The 12,012-nt window shown below is 45.9% G+C and overlaps 1 protein-coding gene across 3 annotated transcripts in view; it reads right to left on the bottom strand.

The window, feature by feature from the left end:
- Window positions 1–12,012, bottom strand: part of XPNPEP1 (X-prolyl aminopeptidase 1) — a 31,133-nt gene that overhangs the window by 16,746 nt on the left and 2,375 nt on the right. For all 3 annotated transcript variants that reach the window (XM_085064884.1, XM_085064886.1, XM_085064885.1), the window contains 6 exons: window positions 9,730–9,860; window positions 4,138–4,201; window positions 2,328–2,432; window positions 1,965–2,057; window positions 1,412–1,555; window positions 960–1,055 (listed from right to left, as the gene is read on the bottom strand). In XM_085064884.1, the coding sequence (XP_084921010.1) occupies window positions 960–1,055; window positions 1,412–1,555; window positions 1,965–2,057; window positions 2,328–2,432; window positions 4,138–4,201; window positions 9,730–9,846 (619 nt within the window). In that variant the 5' untranslated portion in view covers window positions 9,847–9,860. The remainder of the gene's footprint in view (window positions 1–959; window positions 1,056–1,411; window positions 1,556–1,964; window positions 2,058–2,327; window positions 2,433–4,137; window positions 4,202–9,729; window positions 9,861–12,012) is intronic.

Here is a 12,012-nt window from a genome sequence, read left to right as displayed (position 1 = left end):
TGCTCAGTGTCCCAGATCCAGGAGAGCCCACAGACCTCATCAAGCTGGCTTCACCCAGTGCCAGGGACATTGTGCTGGCAGAGCTGGAGCTAGGAAAACACCACCTCCATTTCTACCTTTCCAGATCAGACATGGGGCACAGGCATGAGCAGCACTCACACTCTGCCAATGTTAAACTCCCCCTACACCAGTCTGTGCACTGGTGATTTCTGCAGAAAGGACACACAGCACTGGAACAGTAGTCCTGGGGAAACCAGTGCTGTTTCTGGCCATTCTGCCTTCCTACACACTGGGCTGGGAGCCAGGGTGTGGAGACCCAGCCATCCTGGGGCCCCAAACACAGAGGGGACTTTAGTGAGACCTTGGGTTGAAATGACCTGGAAAAACAAGTTGAGCCCTGACATACTTGTTTTAACCAAAGCATTAGCTGAACACTGGAGAGGTAGAGACTGACTTAAGAAGTTGTGACAATTAGGAAGATTACTGTGAATGCGGTGCACTCCACCCTTGCCTTCTGTATACAAAGCCACATGTTGCACTGCTTTGTTTATAGCCTAGACTCCACAGCAGAGGAGAGTCTCCATCTTTCCAATGGGTGAGGCAGCATCAGGGTATTTTACAGCCAGAAAATCTCACAGGTCTTTTTTTTTCCATCACGATGCCTCAAGCCTTATATGTGACCTTCCTCTCCCTTTGCCTGGGCTGTTTTTCAAAGGTGGTGATTTGCTACATTTCCTGGGCCAAAAATGTACTCAGGAACTGCATTGGTGTAATAAGGCACTGTGCAGAAATATAGGCTCTCTGTGACCTGTTACCACCACTGCACTTGATAAGAAGTTAACTGATGTCTAGCAAACATGCTGTCATAAGTGCCTCTCACCCTGGCATAGTTCTTTTTCCAAGACAGGAAGAACATTTATTTTGTAGAAAGAACTGAGAAAGGAGATGCAAAGACTTACATGCTACTTCATCCAAGGCCGTTACCACAAACCACATGACTTTCCTCTCAGCCATTTTTGAACGGAGGGCTACAATTTTGTCTCTCCAGCTGACCCCTGCAAAACACAACAGGAGAAGCTACAGACCCTCACTTTGCTGGGGATGATGCTGTAAACAAAGACCAACATATCATGCTTGTGCTACTCATTCCTTTCTAATAACTGATATGAACTATCTATCTCAAATGAGCTGCCCTCTAGATGCCCATGGATTTGTTTCAAAGTTACCTGACTTCTAGCAAATGGTTATTTGAAGTTTTGAGGACAAAGGGGTCATTAGCTAAGGTCTGATCACCTTCTTGGCCTATTCATTGTGCTGCAGTACTGTCTTCTTCTCTCCTTTGTAAGAGAAAAGCAAAAGGGGGATAGGGCAATAGAAACAACCCATGTTTATTGGGAGTTAAGCTTCTCACCTGTGTAACTCAGGTCAAGCGTGATGAGAGGCTTGCAGGGGCGTTGAGGACAATCTGTCCAGATTGTATTGATCAGGTTTTCTTTGACAGGCACAAGGTCATGACCAGCACTTCTCAAGACTTTGGACATTCTCTTCCACTGGTCTGCCAAAGGGAAAAAAGTCAAGACTGGTGGCTTTAATGAACACACACACATTCAACAACAGCTCCATTCACAGAGGTCAAACTCAAAAATTGCACCTTTGTACTGAAGTGCCCATGACAAGCCAAAGTACAGACAGAAAGAGGTGATCAGGATTCTGCTTTTCAGAGAAAGTCACTGCAAGCCTAGAAAGTAGTTCTCATCCCTTGTGTTTTGGAGTCAATGCACTGCTGTGGAACTCTTGTGATACATGGCTAAACCAAAATCCAACCTGTTTTGCATAATAGTTTAACCTCCACTACGTCTGAAACATGGTTAGCTGCACACCATCACATGACAGCTCAGCCAGAGGAGAAAGGAAGCAAAATCTAATTGCCCAACCCAAAATTATAAACATAAAGCAAAACCAACCAGCAGGAATAATGAAAGGGTCCACTCCCACCTTCGAGCCTTCTGGGAGGACACTCACTAGCCAATCTTCCTGAGTGGGTGTATCTTTCAGACCTTCAAGGATTAAAAAAAAGTTCAAAGAAGCAGTCACATTGAAACATTCCCACACTATGCATAAAGTCCAAGCTAATGCATCAGATACGTCTACTAATGAATGTCTAGACCCACAGGCAAAAATTGTCATGGGACACTAAAGCAGAAGCAGTGTATCCAAGATGTCCCTAAGTCCCTGCATGATGGGATATCCCTACAGCTCAAGCTGTACTTGTGTAAAGTGACTGTTCTCTGTTAATCATTGGAGCAGTACCCCAGGCTCCTGCATACCCATTTTCATGAGTGTCCAGTTGTTATCCATTTGATGTGCAGCTTGCAGGAAGTAGCGTCCATCAGTCCACACGGCCGCGTGCTGCTCAGTGACGATGGCAGTACCTAGGCAGGGAGGCAGAAAGGAGGGGTGATTCAGGGTAGGCTGCTACCATGCAGACAGACAGCAGGGACAGTGTTTGATGTTCACCCTAGTTCCCCACAAGGCACCTCTGATCACTCTTCAAAAGTTACTCCTGTTTCAGTGGAGATATTCACTGTTTCCCCTGCACTGTGACCTTCCAAATCCTACTGGAGACAGTATGCACAAGGATGCACCTTAATGAATTGCCTCAGATGAACTCAACTTAAGCAAATCTCAGCCAGCCAGTGGAACCGGGTAAATGGGGTTTTTCAAACCTTCTGTAACAGCAACTGTGGTCTCCACTTGGCTGTTGTCACAGTAACACATACTGTACATCCCTGAACTCCATCCCATCCTCTTTTGGGAAGGAAGCCTGGGTGCTAACCACCCAAAAGAAACAGCTGATACCAGGCCAGCAGACATGGGTACCACTCCCAGCTGTCAGCTGCACCCCTTTCCCAAATGTTACAGCTCTAGCAGAAATGGCTGAACAGGAAACATGAACATCATAAACTTCTGTTGGTTTCATTGTCTGTCCCATTCCATTGACTCCAAATGAAGGGATGCAAGTTGGAGGCAGAGACATCCCAGCAAGGCACTCCAGCTGCCTTGCCCTTGACAATACAAAACAAAACAAACCATGGCACAAACTGAAACTGAATCCAAGTCTTTAGAGTCTGATCTTGACCATACTCTCCTCCACCAAAAACTGAAGCCCAGATTAGCAGAGCAGTTTCCAAATATGAGCTCACTGTCTTCTACCAACTTCTCCCAACACAAACCCCATTTTAAGTTGCTTCAGCCTGAAAAGATGAAGCAAGAAACACAAGGTGAGCTCCTGAGTGAAACCTCACTGATTTGCTGAGCATTAGGCTAGGAACAGACCTTCCAAGTATATGACAAGGGCATAAATTAGAGAGGAAGGTTATGAAGAGGTCACGCAGAAGGTGCAAAATTAATACAGGATTCATGTTAGCCATTAACAGCAGCCCACAGCCCTGGATTTATCATCTTCCAAATGAGGTCCCAGAGCTCGTAGGAACTGATGAATGGATCCTCCAAACATATAGGTACCAGTATTTATCAAACTGATATACAATTAGAGGGGGAAGAAAACTTCAGTAGACTTAAGTGACTTTCCAACAACCACAGAGCAAAGTAATTTGCACAGCTTAGGGTACAGCTAGGGTAAAAACTAGGTCTCTTGAAACACAGACCTGTCCTACAGCCAAGAAAACATCCTGTCTCGGCAAGATAAGCAAACTTTTCCACAGTGCTCAGTTTCCAAATGCAGAGTTTCTGGCCCTGGCTCTGTTTAAACAGAAAGGCCACCTAAAGTCCATCCACTATTCGCCCAGCCCGAACGGGCAACGTAAAGATCTGCTCGTACTGGCTGTACATCAAAAGAAATGACCGCAGGTTACGAGCACCACATTAAAGAGTTAACAGGATTTTGCTTTATGAGGGGTTCATTCAGGGGTCAAACGTTTTCTGAAAACTTGTTATTCCGCTGATATTACATAATTCCAGCGGGTAGCCAAGACATAATTCTGCAGATGCTGAAATGGGAATAAAAGAGTCCAAACAAGCTGGATAGATTTTTCTTTTCCATCCTGCCTCTATGCCATGAATGGAACTATTTCTTTAGAGGAGAATTATGCAAGAACCCAGGTTCTGGAAAGATACCTGCAGAGCCATCAAATCCAGAGATGAATGCCCTTCTGCAATCACAGGGTGCAATGTACTCACTCTAGAAAACAAAAGAGGCAGCAATTATTTATAGCAGCAGGGGAAAAAAAACAATCAGCTGATGACAAATACTTTGATAAGCTTTTTCTCCTAAAGGACACCACAGAGAGAATAAAATGAGTTAAAAATTCCTGGGCTCTATTCCACTGTGATTATACTGTATTTATGTTCAACTGGTGCGTTTTTTTAAGCTGCAGCACTTTTCTCCCACAAACATCTGTAAACACTGAAGTGCTTCAGAGTTTGCAGACGTTTATTTCACACTCAACCTCCCCTTTGGGCAACAAACAAATCATGCCTTTGAAGCTACAACGTGAAGGGAAGGGAAACGAGAAGCATCCCTTGATCTTGGAGAGTAATCAGCGCATAAAATCTGTAAAATTCACTAACTCCAGTGAAGTCCCCTCATTGGCATTTATAAGCATTCCTTTAAGACTTTTTTTTCTGCATTTTGACACTGAATGAAAATCATCAAGGTGGTAAAACTGTTAAAAATTTAACCTTGGGACCTTTCATAAATAGATACTGATCCTCTCACTTCTTCCTTGCCTACTCAAAATCAGACTACAGCCAAAACCACCAGACCATGGTTTGACGGATGAGAGGGAATCAAAGGTTATTAGTCCATCTTCATCCCAAACCTGTCACAACCTGTGTTTCTGGACACAGCTCCTGGCAATGTTGTAGAAGAGCCTGAGAATGCACAGACACCTGATATTAACAGGAACTGCCAAAATTAAAGGAACAACTGTACCTTCACACGGCCTACATTCCTTTTTTACGGGATCCCATTCTGGCAAGTTTGTAAGTCAGAACTGCTGAGTAGCCCTGTTAATGAACTAGTGCAAATCAGCAAATCAGCTTAATCCAGGCTGACAGCACTGCTGTTTGAGCTGCAAAACCCCTGGATTTGTACCTTACAAATGGTCTGAAACCCAAGTCTGTTTTTCTGCTCATAAAATTTCTCGGCACCCAGCTGTGGTGGGGCAAAAGAAACATCTTAGGAACTGAGCTAAGGAATCACAGCCCAATTCTCGGGTGGTTTTAGTTTCTACTGTGATAGAATCACCTGATTGTTAAAAAATACTCCTTTCAAATCTGTTACTCTTCACTGTTCTAAAGGCAGAGGGTTCAAAGCACAGGAGTGAGCGAGCAGCACAAATCGCAGCACCTGAGACCAACACTTTATTTCTGCTCCAAATCACGCCATGATCAAACCCCTTCCACAAAAGCCATGTCTCTCCCCTCCTGGGAGAAGCCAACCAACCATTCACCACTAACATTTTGAAACTGAATCTTGGGACAGCAAATCTCATGGCCCAAAAGAGGATCTCATTGAGAGGCTTTTGCTCTCAATTGCCAGGGAAGATTCCTGGTATATGCTCCAAAGAAATCCTCCATTTTATCCAAACACTGGTGGAAGCTGGCAGAAAGGAGGGGAGTATGGAGGCCATGTGTATTCTCCTCTCTGACCCAGTTAGTTTCCTCTCCCTCTTCTTTTCCAGCCCCACAGGGCTGTGATGTGGTCAGCATCTGTTGCCAAGAGGGAGGTCATGATACCCACATTGGGAAGGGATGAGTGCCCTTGGCACAGCTCTAGCTGATGGGGTGGATCCCTCAGCCCCACACAGCTCACTGTCACCACTGACTGCCTTGAAAATAATGACAAAGTCATCAGCAGACAGAGGACAAAGTTGTTCAGGGAACAGAATCAAGTGGCTGTTTCCCCGTGGCCTGTCTCAAAGCAGCAGAACAGAACATGAAGGCAGAGCGATGCCAGACCTGAGGATTCCTCATTTCAACATTTCCTAGAGGAGACTCAGCCTGTTGGCTGCTATGACTCCCCTCTCCTACACTTCCCAGCTCACAGGTGGAACACCATCTCCCAGGGTCCAAAGGAGATACTGGGAATTTCCCATCATGGATCACACCACTTAAGTAAATCCCAAATCAGACTAGCGATTTCTTTTTCATTTCACTAGACCAACACAGCAGAGACTACAGGTTAGTTTGCTTGTGCAGACAAGCAACCTCACACTTATAGCATGGGTTAACCACAGAACAGTGAAATGGATGGAAACAATTTTAATAAAATACAAAAGAAAAGAAGTGTATCAGTTTTAGATCTGGCAAAAGCTGACCCAAATTGGCAAAGACCTTGACTGCATGGACATACCTCACGCTGTCCCATTCACAGACAAATCCAGGGAGTGTTTTAAGAGTTTACAATGAGGCAGAAGGGCTTTAAAAGGGAGTATCAGGGATCTGGAGGGAAAGAAAGTTGATTCATCTCTCAGTCTGAATTCCTGCACACCCACCTGTTCTGCTCCATGCAGCAACCCCCACTGTGCAAAGATGAGCCCATGTTTTGCACAAGCTAAAATTACATAGGGAACACCTGTGTACGCCACACAAAGCACAGACCACAGCACAGTGAGAACAAGGTATTTCCCTGGGGCCTGTCTTGTAGCTCTGATGGCCTTCAACCTGGCCCTCCTTTGTCCTTTCACATCTGCTTCTCACCACACCTGTCAGTCACACAGACAAAACTGGGGGCTACATCACAGAAACCCCTCAGCTAAGCTAGGAAGAACCCCAAAAAATCAGTGCTGCTTATCCCCAGAGCCTGCATGGTTGTGCTGTAAACATGTTGAAGCTCATTCTAGCCTAATGTCAACCAAGATCAGCAATGCAAAGTGCATCTGGCTACCCTTAGAGCCACAACACTGGTGTCATTAAAGAATAAACACTGCCGTGTACCTGAAGGGAGGGAGGTATTCACTGCCAAAAACCTAACTGCATTGGTAAGATCTGGAACAGGTCAGAGCAACCTGTGCACAAGCCACCTCTTGCTTCGTAACTAGGCTGATTCCTCAGCTCAGCACAAGTGTGTCAGGGGAGCCAGCCCTGAGCAGGAGACAGCACCTCTGCCAACCCAAACACAGGGCCCTGAGCTGGGCAGGTGCTTCCTTCATATGGACAACCAGCCAAATCTGACCAAATTTGTTTTGAGTCAAGGCCTGGAGGGTGAAGCCAGCCGCAGTTAAGCTCTGACTGGCTCCAAACCCAGGCTCTAATCCAAACATCATTCCCTCCCATTAAGAAGCTCTTCCAATCTCTGAATAGTCCCATATGGGCAAACTCCATATTCAATGTAAACACACACCGAGTCAACACAAAAATGGATCCTGCTTTTACCACTGCAACATCCCAAAAGCTCTCACAGACATTTTTAACCAAACCACAAAGGACTTAGATGCCTCATTCCCAAAAGCATGGCCTTTCATCCCTTCACGATCCTTGGACACCCGTAGCCACCCAGCACACATGAAAAAAGTGGGACTCTTTGGGCTTCATTCCACTTTTCCCTGGGACTGCCTTCCTTTCTCAGCCTCTGGACCACTCAGGTCCCCAAAAGTCTGTTTCCCTGACTTCTTATCATCAGCATCAAAATTTTCAAAAATTAAAGCAGCCAATCAACATCCAGGGCTGAGTGCAAGAGCCACAAATCCAAGGCAGCCTTGGTTAAGCCTGAGTCAGAGTCAGGTGTGTTTGAGAAGCTCTGCAAGTCTTTCAATTCCTTACACAACTAAGCATGGAAAGTAAAGGATACAACTGGTAGCAAGACTCCTGGCAGTATGATAATCTAAGCCTCCTAGTCTTGCAGAAAAACCAATATTAAAAGTATCACAGAACTCAGAGCTCATCAACATTCCCGGCATTACAAAGAGAAATCAGTCAGCAAGTTTCAGCATCAGGGTGTATCAGCATCCATCCAATCCAGGGGCTCCCTTGCAACACAGAAGGGAATTAAGCTTCCCTCAATCTAAACCCTGTGGCAACACCACAGGAGGGAAAGCCCTATTTGTTGACAAGTTCTGTGATGCGGATGCCAGGACAGCCTCAGGAATAGCTGAGAGAGGTGAGGACAGCAGTACACAGCTTGTTTGGGCTGTGGGGAGGAAATGGCTTAGGCCACCAAACGTTTGGGTATCATTAAACCACAGTTTTCTGAGTCATGGAGGGAGCTGCCTAAGAGCAAAATCTGACTGCAGGGCTGTAAAGCTCTTGTTTGCACACAGGAAACAAACCCTTGCTTGAAATGTGGAGAAGTTTCAAATCACAGGTCATCTCAATTTACCTGGAACCAGTAAGGTTGTTCTGGGATCAACAGGTTTCTGTCATTGGCAAACACTGCATCAATTCCCAGCCCTCACAGAAAAAATCCTGCACCAGCTATTCAGGAGGCACCAGAATCAGCAGTTTTTAGTAATCGTTTCCATTCAGATAGATTCCCTCTGCAGAGAAACCTGACCAACTCGCCTGGCAGGAAATAGCAACATGGGGTTCTCTGCTTAACTGCACTCTGTCAAGGAAAAGAAAGCAACAGAAAAACCCAGAAGTCCTGAGGGTCACATTCTTCAACTCACATGACAGCATTTAATGTCTAGTGAAATGAAACCAGAGTTATATATGGACAGAGGCAGCTTGAGGCAGGAATGCAGCAGACAATAGCAGCTGCAGAAAACGCCTTCCCCCTACCTGCCCAAGTTTGGATCTCCCTGTGAGGAAACACGATGCTGCACATATGGTCCCAGGGCACAGGCAAGTCTGGACCCAGCTCACCCCAGTGCCAAGTCAAGGGCAAAGGTTCTGATTCAGTTGCATTTTGCTCTTGTGCACCCTGGGGTAAAAGGGAGCTTTGGGTGTGAGCCAGACTTCAGGTCTTTTGTTTCCTGAAAATGGCTGAGGAGGGAAAAACCCTCGGCAGTTCTTGGGTCTCCTAACAGAGTGAAGAGTGAAACTTGTACATAAGCAAGCAGGGGAGGTAAAAGGCAGTTCAGCAATTTAAAATTTATGTCACGGACTACAAAATTCTTAACAGTGGAAGCAGCACACAACAGTTACTGCCATGGGTTAACCACCCTGGGCCCAGACTTCCCTCCTGTCTTTCACGCCAAGAATATGATGCAGAGCAGCATGGAAAGGGAGGGATCACTGGGTTCTTTTCCTCCCCTGCCTCCCCAAAGGCCCCTCCATGTGGGATCTGAAAGGCTTTAGCATCAGGCAATGAATTCCAGCAAGAACTGGATCTAGCAAAGGGAAAACTCTGCAACTAGACCTTTGCTATCTTGCCTGAAAGTAGGTGTTGATCAGGAAGTGCTACTGGGGAAAGTTAAGCTCAGATAATGCCTGTTCCTCCCCCAGTAAACCCATTCCTCCCAGCAGCCAGGATGGGCACAGCAAGTGCCCTGGCAAGCTCCCTTTTCTACAGTGTGAGCTCCCTGAAGACAATCTGATGAAAAGCCACTAGTGGTACCTTCACTCTGATTTGTTACCAGAACATAAAAACCTCAGTCTCCTGAAAAGACCCCAGAAATGTTTTCTAACGTGGTATTTCTCAAGTCCCCAGACTTTTATGCTAGAACCATTAAAGCAAGTGAATGAAGGATGATGCTAATTACACTTGGCTTTTATTTTTTTCAGGGAAGGAAAGTGTGACCATTCCCATAATGCATCCATACATACCTGGTGGGCATCTCCAGAGGGCACTATGTAGGCTTGGACAGGCTCCTGGACATACCTGGGATTCTTCATCACCTGCCGCAGCTGCTTCAGCAGCTCTGTTGTAATTTTCGGACTCATCTTCCTACCTGTGACTAAAACAAAGCATGAAACTTTGGAGTTTCTCCAGCCATCCCAGGCCACCCACATGAACAGGCTGGAGGAGGCTGTCACCACTGGAAACTCCCCTTGAAGACACCTGCACTCACACTATCCCTCTCAGACCAGAATTTCACCTGTCTTGTCTCTTCATTCATGTTCCTTGAGAACAAGGAATCAGGTTAAGGCCAGAGAGTCAAAGCTGGCCTTTCCTGGAAAGGATTTTTCCCACCTGGTGAAGGATGGCATGCCCTGTGGTGATCCACACAAGCTTAACACACTGGCCAAGCGTGGACCAGGAGCCAGTATCAGGAACCAAAGCACCTCAGACACACCCTGTGACCATGCCAGGATGGTCTTGGCATGCATGGGACATCAATGGTCCCAAGTACCCACAGATCAGAATCAGCCCCACCTGTGATGTGCACTGAGAAAAACTGCCAGTCTTTTCACTCCAGGGCCTGAGATGCTGTGGCTTGTATGCCACAGGAACACAGGTTGCTGGGAGAGGAAGACATGCACGTCAGGAACCCAGAAATGGAACAATTACAAATACAATTTTTATAAGTTTTGCTGCAGCCCAGAGTTTCATGGTGAACTGGTGACAGAATTAACAGACAAAAGAAATCTGCTCTCAGGGACATTCAGAGGGATGCATTCAGTGGCCACATGTACCTCTAGGCTACATGCTAGTTCACCTAGCAAGAACACAACAATAATAGGAGGAACAGTCCAATGAGTTCTCACAAGTGACTGCCAAAGGACAACTAAGGATGCTTATGGGAATGTTCTCTAAAGACCTTTGGCAAATGCTCTGCAGATCTCAGCTGTCAGGCAGGGGTGGGGCAGAGCCTGGATGGCACAGAGCAGATCAGAGGGGAAAACAAGGGCACAGGCCAGTCACCCTCCCTGGCTGTGTTTTTGCAATGGATGTATCTTTGGCACTGCAGTGAACAACAGCCTCTCAATGTGCTCCCCCAAAGCCCTCACCAGCCAGAACCTGCTGTGAGCACCAGGCAGTGATGCATCAGGCCCTGCTGCTGTGCTGGCACAAGAGATGGCTGCAGTGGGAGGCAAGTGGTGGCTGCACAGGATGTTCAAGCTGTGGGGGATGCCTGGCCAGAAAGACTATGAAAATCAAGTAACCTGAACCTTTTCAGAGATTCTCTCCATCTTTTTCTTCACTCACATCTCCAAAGAGGGCCCAAAGTGGGGGCCCTCCTGGTTTCCTGACCACTCTTTTCACATTTTTAAGAACTCTTATAACTTTCATACTGTCACTTTCCATGGCAAGGTGGGTAGGTTGTTGTCAATCAAAACCAATCAAAACCACCACATTTGTGGTGTGCTGCTTGAAAGCCATGCTATGCAGTATTTTATTCTGACCAGTTAATTTCACAGCTCATTTCACAGCCATGTCTACAAGCAGGCCATAGATGGGAGAAGCAAACAGCATGCAAGTCTCAAACATTTTTTGCTTATCCAGGCACTTATTCTATTTACACCTCAGTAACTACCAGGAGTCCCAGATGACATTATGGTATTATGGCAGAATACAATAAGGCACAGTCCCTGCCCTGTGACGTTTGCCATCTAAACAGGAAGGCAGAAAAGCTGCCTCCCTTTCACAAATCACAAGATTTGACCAAGGTCACACAGCAGCACTGTGACCAAGTCAGGAACTGAACCAAGATCTGATGCATTCAGGTGTAAAAAAACCCAAGACCACCATTCACATATCTCATCACAGGAAATTTAGAGCACACCAGACTTGTGTGTGACTGACTCTGCCCACAGGTACACTGGTTTTTAAAAACCAGACCACAATAAGCAAATCAAGCTCAAAACACTCCATACACTATATCCTCAAATTGGTACCTTGTTCCTTTGCTGGGGATTACACCTCAGATTTATTTCCAGGACAAATTTCATTGTTTTATAGTGTTTGCAAGCTACAGTGAACTTTATAATACTGTGATTGTTTCTGTTTGTCCTCCACAACGAGCTGCTGTAACACTCTATAACATTGCTGCTGATTTATGTTCAGATAGAATGAAACACAAAGGAGAGAGAGCAACAACATAGCGACTAGCCAGCAGAAAAGAATCTCTTTCTACAAACTCATAAGGACACAGCTTCCTTTCTTGG

The sequence above is a fragment of the Lichenostomus cassidix genome, chromosome 6 (genome assembly GCF_008360975.1).
Source record: "Lichenostomus cassidix isolate B80296 chromosome 6, HeHo_3.0, whole genome shotgun sequence".
Lineage (NCBI taxonomy): Eukaryota > Metazoa > Chordata > Aves > Passeriformes > Meliphagidae > Lichenostomus > Lichenostomus cassidix.
Note: the sequence above shows the minus strand (reverse complement) of the source record. Positions and strands in the feature narration are given on the sequence as shown.